At 30.4% G+C, this 8927-nt stretch overlaps 2 protein-coding genes across 2 annotated transcripts; one reads left to right on the top strand and one right to left on the bottom strand.

Annotated features, from left to right (window-relative positions):
* The first annotated feature begins 1701 nt into the window (after positions 1 to 1701).
* On the top strand, positions 1702 to 2124 carry LOC133039369 (uncharacterized). The gene has a single exon (XM_061118250.1). The coding sequence runs from the start codon at positions 1702 to 1704 to the stop codon at positions 2122 to 2124; it is 423 nt and encodes a 140-aa protein (XP_060974233.1).
* Positions 2125 to 3680: 1556 nt separating this feature from the next.
* Positions 3681 to 4675, bottom strand: LOC115725224 (protein SMALL AUXIN UP-REGULATED RNA 51). The gene has a single exon (XM_030654668.2). It carries the CDS (start codon positions 4567 to 4569, stop codon positions 4237 to 4239), a length of 333 nt encoding a protein of 110 aa, XP_030510528.1. The 5' UTR covers positions 4570 to 4675; the 3' UTR covers positions 3681 to 4236.
* Between the last annotated feature and the right edge of the window lie 4252 nt (positions 4676 to 8927).

The raw sequence follows: 8927 nt of genomic DNA, 5'->3' as shown, positions 1-8927 counted from the left end.
TTGTAGCCTTCGAACTGATCAGTGCTATCAAAAACAAAATAACAGGTCGAAACGACATTACTTCCTTGAAGTTGGATATGAGCAAAGTATTTGATCGTGTCAAATGGAATTTCATTGAAAAAGTCATGCAAAAATGGGATTTGACAATAGGTAGATATCTCTTATTATGGGCTGCTTGCCTACAAATAGTTTCTATTTTCTCTTGAATGGGAAAGTCACGGGTTCGCTAACTCCAACAAGAGGCCTTCAATAGGGTTGCTCATTATCTCCTTACTTAATTCTTATTTTCTCTAAAGGATTATAAAGGTTGTTGCAGCAAGATCAGAACATTGGTCAACTAAGTGGGTTCAAACTTACTGGACATGCTCCACCAATTTCCCATTTATTTTTTGCTGGTGACATTCTCCTCTTCTGTTAAGCAAACGAGAGATCTTGTCTTGCCATAAAGAGAGTCTTGGATATTTACCATAGAGCATCAGGTCAAGTTCTCAACTTTGACAAGTCAGTAATGTCATTTTTGCCAAACACAATGCTAGCTACCCATGTTTTCTTTGACAAACAATTATCAATGCCAATTTGTGAGTTCCATGAGAAGTACCTAGGTCTACCTTCATACTCTGGGAGAGATAAAAAGAAATTTTTAGCGACATTAAAGAGAAAATATGGAGACTTATGCACACTTAGAGTGAAAAGATCTTCTCGGCAGGTGGACCTGAAGTGTTCCTCAAAGCTGTTGTCTAACAATTCCTACATGTGCCATGAGCTGCTTTCGCTTGCCAATTTACTTTTGTAATCAACTTGAATCCATGATGTCTAATTTTTAGCGGGGTCTAAAAGAGAATAACACTAAAATACATTGGCGTTCATGGAACCTATTGTGCAAGAGAAAGGATAGCGAATGTATGGGGGTTTTGCTTGTTTGTACATTTTAATCAGGTTTTGCTCGCAAAACAAGCTTGGAAACTTCTTACACAACCTGACTCTCTTCTTGCCAAGCTGCTGAAATGTCGATACTTTCCCCATAGCACTTTCTTTGAGGCTAATCTTGGACACTCCCCTTCCTTAACATGGCAAGGCATACATTGGGGTAAAGAATTGCTGTCATCAGGTGTGAGATGGAAAATTGGTGAGGGTTGCCGAGTTAAATGTGGTGTTGACCCTTGGATCCCAGGACACTCCACTTTTTTACCAATCTTCTATCCGGGTCCTTTGGATGGTGTGGTTTCAAACCTTATAACTGATGATGGACAATGGGATATCACGCTCCTAAATCAATGGTTCTTCCCCCTTGATGTTGATCGTATTTTGACAATACCTCTAGGTTTCTTCAGGTAGAATGATATACTTGTTTGGCACTATCACTCATCAGGTTTCTACTCGGTTCAAACAGGTTATCATTATGCAACATCTCTTGAAGATATTGACAATAGTTCATGCTCCTCTTCGGCAAACCAGTGGTGGAAGTTCTTTAGGTCACTCCAGTTGCCACTAAAAATATTTTTTTTTTTTGCTTAGCGTGCTTACAATGATGCGCTACCTGTTGCTACTGTTTTGTTCAGAAGAAAAATCATCACGGATGCTTCTTTCACCATCTGCCACCAAGCATGGGAATCTATTGGCCATGCTTTTTTCGGTTGTAAATATGCAAGAGCAATTTGGTGACACTCAAACCGTGTTCTTGTTTGGTCTAATTCGTCCACAATGCGCAAGGGTGACTATTTAGTTCATTTGTCTACAATATACACACAAGCTGAAATGGAACAGCTATTTTTCATCCTTTGGTCAATCTGGTCGGAGAGGAACCAGGTGGTACATGGCCACAAGGCAAAACCTGCCAAGGAGCTTGCACTTTTTGCAAAGAACTATATGCATAATTTTCGCTCATCACAAGCAAAATTCAAATCCAACAATGACACTTCAGCACGACCACTCTCTTTAGCAGCTACTAAACCAGTCCCATGGACACCTCCAATGCTTAGAAACCTCAAATTAAATGTTGATGTAGCAGTCGATTCAGTAAAAAAAGTAATTGGTGTGGGGGCTGTTATTCGTGACACCTTTGGCAGTGTAAAAGCTACCCTTTCAAAACTGGTTGTTGGTAATTTTGCGGCTCACGAAATATAGGTCGTGGCGATGTTTCATAGTTTAAATTGGGCACTTCAACTCAATTTGCCAATTACTCAAGTGGAAACGGATGCTCTTCGTGTCTCCAATGCTTTATGCAAATCTACATCTTAATTATCTTCCTTCCAAGATTTAATTTCAGATATTTCTTATCTTCTTTCCTTTTCTCTAATGTGAATGTAACTCATGTCGAACGAACAACTAATATGGCTACCTATGGATTGGCAAAATTTACTTTAAGGGTGGATGAAGCTTGGTTTTGGTCGATTGTATTCCTCTGCCTATAAACTTTGTTGTTGTAAATGACTTATTATCTTAATTTATAACAACAATTTTATTCTAAAAAAAATCACAACAAAATAAATGGGGATATAAATCTAGTAGTATCATCTTTTAATATGAAGAGTGCTAATGTCAACTTTCTATTACAACTATTTAGTTAATCTTCGTACACAAAAATATATGTCGAAGTATTTTTTTTTATTTTTTATGACGGTGTTCGTTATAGTTACAACACCATTTTTATAAATTTTTATAAAATTTGTAGTGTTAAAAATATATTATAAGTATTTTAAACACGCATGGTATACTGAAATGTTAAAAATTTTGTTTCCGGTACTATAAATTGTTTAAAAATTTTAAAAAATTTACGAGATAATACCATGACTATAAGAAAAATTAAAAATAATATTCAATTATATAATTTCAAATATAAAAATTGACTAAATGTAATAGGAGAATATAATTAACACTCATTTTAAAATTTTTATAATTAAATTAGTTAAAATAAGACCAACTTGACCACCGTACACGTTTAAACTCATAATCAGATTTATAGTAAGTAGTGATCCGTACGTACATTTGTATCTAACCCCACATTCCCTGACACATCCCTCACTTTGTCTTTCAATTTTTAAACCTTTGAATTTACTTTTGATTAATTAAAATTTTTGCTCTTTTATCTATTAAATCATGTTAAGAGATATAATTTGGTATATGTTAAAATTCAAAAATATAATTTAATAAATATTAAAGTCTTGCGACCATAATTTAGTACATAAACAATTACTGAATTAGTAAAATTAAAAAAAATTGAACAGAAGTATTTAAATTTAACAATCTCAATAATTTAAGAAAAATTTTTAACGATAAAAAAAATTCAAGTACATATCAAAATTTAAGAAACAAAAATTCTAATAAGCCTTTCGTTTTTATTTACAAAAATACTAAAAGGTACTAACGTGCCTAAATTTCCCCATCTCTTCTAATTATTGTTGCAATTAAATATTAAATCTTAAATAACTTTAAATAATAATATTAAAAAATATTACTAACCAAACTTTAACGTCATTGATATGCTAATTAACTTTCTTAAACAATGTAATTTTTATTAGTCTTATTTATTAGATGCTTTTCATCTGATTTGACTCAATTTTTCTTTTTTCTTTTTTTTTTTGGTTCAAACATGAAAACCCATGCACAGATCTCAATTAAAATACTAGAGCCAATTTTAATATATTTATTTATACATGCAAAATAAAAATAAGAAAGAAAAATAGAAATAGGCAATTGGGATTTTAATAACCCATATTGCATTTTCAACTTCATTAATTTCTAATTCTCCTCACAGGGTAATAATAATAACATCCCAACCACAGTGAGGAAAATTTTACATCAACCATCTTTATACAAATTGCAAAACCCATTAAATCTTTTCTCAAATGGGTTTCTCAAAAGTTAGAAAAAAAAAATTAAAAAAAAAAAACCCATCAAATGGGGTTCCAAAACAAACCCACCTAGCTTTCTAGCCACCTCTCTCTCCTCCAAAAAAAAAAACAAATAAATAAGATGAAAAAAAAAATCAAAAGATCAAGAACCCCAAAAAAAATATATAAAAAAAAAGAGAGAATTTTTTTTTTTAAAAAAAAAAAGATGAAAAAATTTATAAAAAAATAAAGAGAGAAGCCAAATACACAAGCTTCCTCTCTTCATAAATCATCTTTTTTTTTTCCTCTTCTACTCTTTTCTTTTTTGTTTTTGGGAGCGAAATTACTTTCTTGACCTTGTTATTTTCTTTTCATTTCAAATATACCCTTCCATTTTTTCTCTTCTTCATCTGAGCATGGAAGTTAGAGAGCGAAAAACCACTTCTTCACAAGGAATAGTGAGACCCATTTCGTGATCGAACCCAAACTCCTCCTCCGCTCGCCGGAGCAGAGTTTGAAACTCGGGATGAGTCAGGAACGAGATGGGAACAATGTACCTCGTTCTGTTTTCTCCGACGTAGACTGCGAAATGACCTTTCGGTACATCAAGAGGGAGACCCCCTTCTTCATCGCTATACCCATTGTTGTTGATGTTCTTCTTCCCCAAGCTCGAACATCTCTTCAAGATTTGTTTCAGTACTGCGGCTTGAGGAAGCTTGTTTGATTTTCTAATCGCCATTTTTGAAAATTTCTGAGCAGAGAGAGAAGAAAAAGAAGAAGAGGGACTAAAGTGCAAATAAAGGAAAAATGGATGAAGAGTGTGGTGTGGTGAAGAGGAGTGAAGAAGGGGGTATTTATTTAGGAGTAGGAGAGAGAAAGAGAAGGGTGTGATGACGTGGCGTGTGGGAAGAGAGAGAATATTTAATAAACATAACCACGGGTGTTTTTTGGGGCATGTACTTGCATGGCAGGGTTCGGTGGGAGCCAGGCCCATTGGGCCTTACTCTTTTATGTTGGCCTTCTAATCACTTTATGGGCCCATTATTTACGTATATATGGTAAGCAATATCATTTTAAAGCTTAAGTCTATGTTTTATTATTATTATTTTTAGGATTATCTTGGAATTTGATATTAAATTGGTGATCAACCTTGACTAAGACTTTCTCATAATGTTGTGTTGAATATAATATATATGCCATTGAAATATAAAATTTATGTCAAGAAGAAGCATTGTCTTTGAATTTTGTGTGTTTGAGAGACAAATGTTGTGATGTGTTTCTATTAGTTTTATTTATTGAAAGATGTATGATTAAATTTAAAGTGATTGATGACTCATGTCAAGTTTGTGTTATATGGATAAAATGAATGTTTTAGTTGATATATGTACTTTATTACAAGTTGATATTTTTTTCATAACAAGGTCAAGTTTGTTATGAGTAAGATAGGAGTAATAAAATTAGTATTAAACAAATGAGTTTTGGGTATTTTTATTTTTTGTGAGATGATCTATATAAGTCCTTTATTAAACAATTCGTTTGGGTTGATCTTACTAATTCTAAAATGATACAAGAACAATCTATTTCATCAAGTGAATAAAATTATAAATGAGTTATATACATATTCATTAGAATTTTATTTAAAATGTAAGATACTGTATTATTATGAATAATTATCTTAGTTGTTGCCAATTTTGGCTATAAGAGTGAAATAATCTATATTTTATATATAAATATTAAATTAGTAAGATTGTGTAATAATTCGTATATTAATTAATTAATATAAATAAAATATATCATTTTTATAATATAAATTTATAATAATCCATAATGAATCTTTATAGGTCATAAATATGACCAATAAATACGAATTGCCACTTCAAAACTAACATCTTAATGAAAATTAGACTAGTCATAATAAATTGTTTACAATGCCTAATTTGTAAGTAACTCCCATCCCATCACATGGAAATTATTATTATTATTATTATTATTATTATTATGGTACTAATTAGGGTAATTCAAATCTTAGATGCACATAAGAAATCAATAATGGTTGTTAAACAATTGCAAAAATAATCTAAAACCTGAAAGAGATAGAGATGCTTACATTATTTTTGTACTAACACTAACTTTATTTATTTATCCTATTTTGTGCTACTTTCAGAAAACAAAAACATTTTCTTAATAAACCAACCTTATTAATATAAGATTTTTCTTTTGATCATTATTTAATATGGATTTGATCACAAACATAATCTCTCCTTATAATATCTCTATTATTATTTTTTTTTACTGAGATGTTTACACAGTAATTTTTCTTTTTCTATTTTCTACCACACACTCTTTACCAAAAGTAGATCATTGACCACGTTAATTAAAATCTGAAAAACCCAACAAACAAAATATATAAATAATAATAATAAAAGATATATTTACACTGAAACCTCTTAATATTTACAATTGTTACACATATAACTTTATTGAAAAAACAAAATAACAACAAAAGTACGTACCTGCCTTACAATTTTATTGCAGTCGTACATTTTTTTAGTCCTTAAGTGTCAACTCAGAAACATGTGGCAACATATTATTAGACTATGTATTGATTAAGTTAAACAAATATACCGCTACGTGCTTTTGAGCTGGCACTTAACGAGCTTAATTAACACTTAACTATAAAAACAAATGTAAGATTGCAACAAAATCGTAAAATAAGATACTTTTACCGCTACAAATATCCCCATAAATAATAATAATAATAATAAAAACAGTGGGGATTTTCCTGTTTTTCTCAACCTGAATTCACGGACTAATATTAAGGAGTGTGTACTCTTCAGTACAATACTCCAATGCAACTGTGTAACATTTTGGCCTTTTCCCAACTTGGGTCTTGTGATTTCTGTGGACTCACTCAGTCTCACATACAAACTAACTTTATTTTTTTTTTTTAATTTATTTACCAATCCAAAAAATTTGTGCAGAAACCCATGTGTGTATATATAAATTAATATATTAACTCTTTGTATTTGCAGGTTTTGACCTTAATAAATACCATATTTTATCTTTAAACGGTCACTCACCCAGAAAAAAGAGTTACCTAAATAAGCTAAATCTGCAAAAGTTAAAGCTATATTTTAATAACCATATGCCTAAACTTATTATTATGTACTTATTTTTATTTTTGAATAATCATATGTTTATGTTGTTTTGCTAAGAAGAGTTATAGGAAAAAACAAAGTTTGATATTGAGATTCTGGGGGAGTTAGTTGTTTTGATTTTTTTAATTGTCATTATTGCTGTATTGAACATTCATTTATGAGAGTTTTTAAACTCATTAAGACTGACATTAATTGAGTTTGATACTATTTGAATCTTAGATGAAGAAAAACAAAGGTATATTACAAGTAACTGCTGAGTCATTCTTAACTGAAATGATCTCACACTTTTCGATAAAAATAAAAATTAGGGTTCTAAAACAAATGGTCCACACTTGAATAGATGTTCTAACTATTTTATTGTTTCAAAAAAATTGATTCACATATCTATATTTTTATAAAGAAATGTGAAAAAGCACACAATTTAATATGTTATATTGTTATTGGTATTAAAAGTGTTTATCAAATTAAATTTGTATTATTTTACTCATAATGATTCTAATTTTCGTTAAGTGCAAATTTCATATTATAAATTCTGTTCAATTCCCATAATAACTTAAAATAATCCGCAAAAATATAAATTTGATCGGTTATTTTGAGTTTGTTATTTTTTAATATTAAATTATTTAATATTTATTAAAAAATCGCATAACTAATAATAAAATAAATAGATTATTGTTGTCTTATGTCTCCAACAACAAATTAAAATAAATAAACAAAAAATAAAAAATTCAAATAAAAAATAATAAAAAATTATATGTATAAGGAAATATTTAATTTTGTTTTAGATTATGTGTTCTTTATAAATAAGAACGATATATACATTAATTTATTAAGTTTTGAAACTAGGGTTATTCATATAATCAGCAATTCGTGGTTCCGAACCTCATCTAATCCAGACCAAACCATGTGAAACCGGACCAAATGAATTCGGTGTCAATAATTTGGTCAAATCAGGACCATTTATAATTCTCTGGTTCGGTCATAGTTTTAAAATTCTCGCTCGTGATTTAAACCAAACCAAACCGCCTAATTCTTGATAAATATTTAATGTAATTTTCTTATTGAATATTGATATAAAAGAACAGTCTTAGGCATAATACTGATAATCACATTAACATTGTGTTAAATATATTTATTTTTATTGTTATTTGCGTATTATAAGCTTTAAAGTAAAATAATTTAATAAAAAAATATTAAAACATTTACAAATTACAAACTACGATTTCGAACCAAACTAATCCATTCTTAAGTGGGTTGGTTTAGTTTGGTTTGAGCATTTAATTGATCGGGTTCGGTTTTGAATTTTAAAAATCCAACATTACTAGTTTGGTTCGAAAAAAATAAAAATCAGGACCAAATCAAACTATGAATACCCTTGAAACATATTTGTATCATATGTATTAGATTTTTAACGTACAGTTAAAACATTAATTATATATTTTTTAAAATATATAAATATGTGTAGATCAGTTACTTTTACATGTCAATCAACATTCGATTGGCGCAAGTGCAGATTTTAGGTTTTCCAATCCAATCTGCACAAGTGCGGATATCTACACTTTGCAGATTCGATGTCTTATCTCAAAAATCACCATGGTAACGTAATGTGACACGTGTCAAGTATCGAAGGTACTAGACGAATGTAAGACAACCGTGCCCAAAAGACGTTGGGCGAAGTATATGCCGAACGGAGCCATCTAGCATCAGACATATGCTTGAGGGGGCATGCTAGCCAACATTCTGAACAACTAAGAAGGCACTTCTCAGAAAAATATCCGACCAACAACCTCGCAAAGGAAATGTTCAGATTCATGATCCCAACTACCTAATCCCTGCGGAATAGGCCAATCAAAATGCTTAAAAAAGTGGGATTGCTAGAAATCAAGGGGAATTAAATGTAAATATTCTACATCTTATTCCCTAGAAATAGTGGATCAAA

The sequence above is a fragment of the Cannabis sativa genome, chromosome 6 (assembly GCF_029168945.1).
Source record: "Cannabis sativa cultivar Pink pepper isolate KNU-18-1 chromosome 6, ASM2916894v1, whole genome shotgun sequence".
Lineage (NCBI taxonomy): Eukaryota > Viridiplantae > Streptophyta > Magnoliopsida > Rosales > Cannabaceae > Cannabis > Cannabis sativa.
This window is presented reverse-complemented; position numbering and strand designations above follow the sequence as displayed.

Bases quoted from the DNA above. Each gene is read 5' to 3' on its own strand.
- LOC115725224 (XM_030654668.2), bottom strand. From the start codon at position 4,569: ATGGCGATTAGAAAATCAAACAAGCTTCCTCAAGCCGCAGTACTGAAA.
- LOC133039369 (XM_061118250.1), top strand. From the start codon at position 1,702: ATGCGCAAGGGTGACTATTTAGTTCATTTGTCTACAATATACACACAA.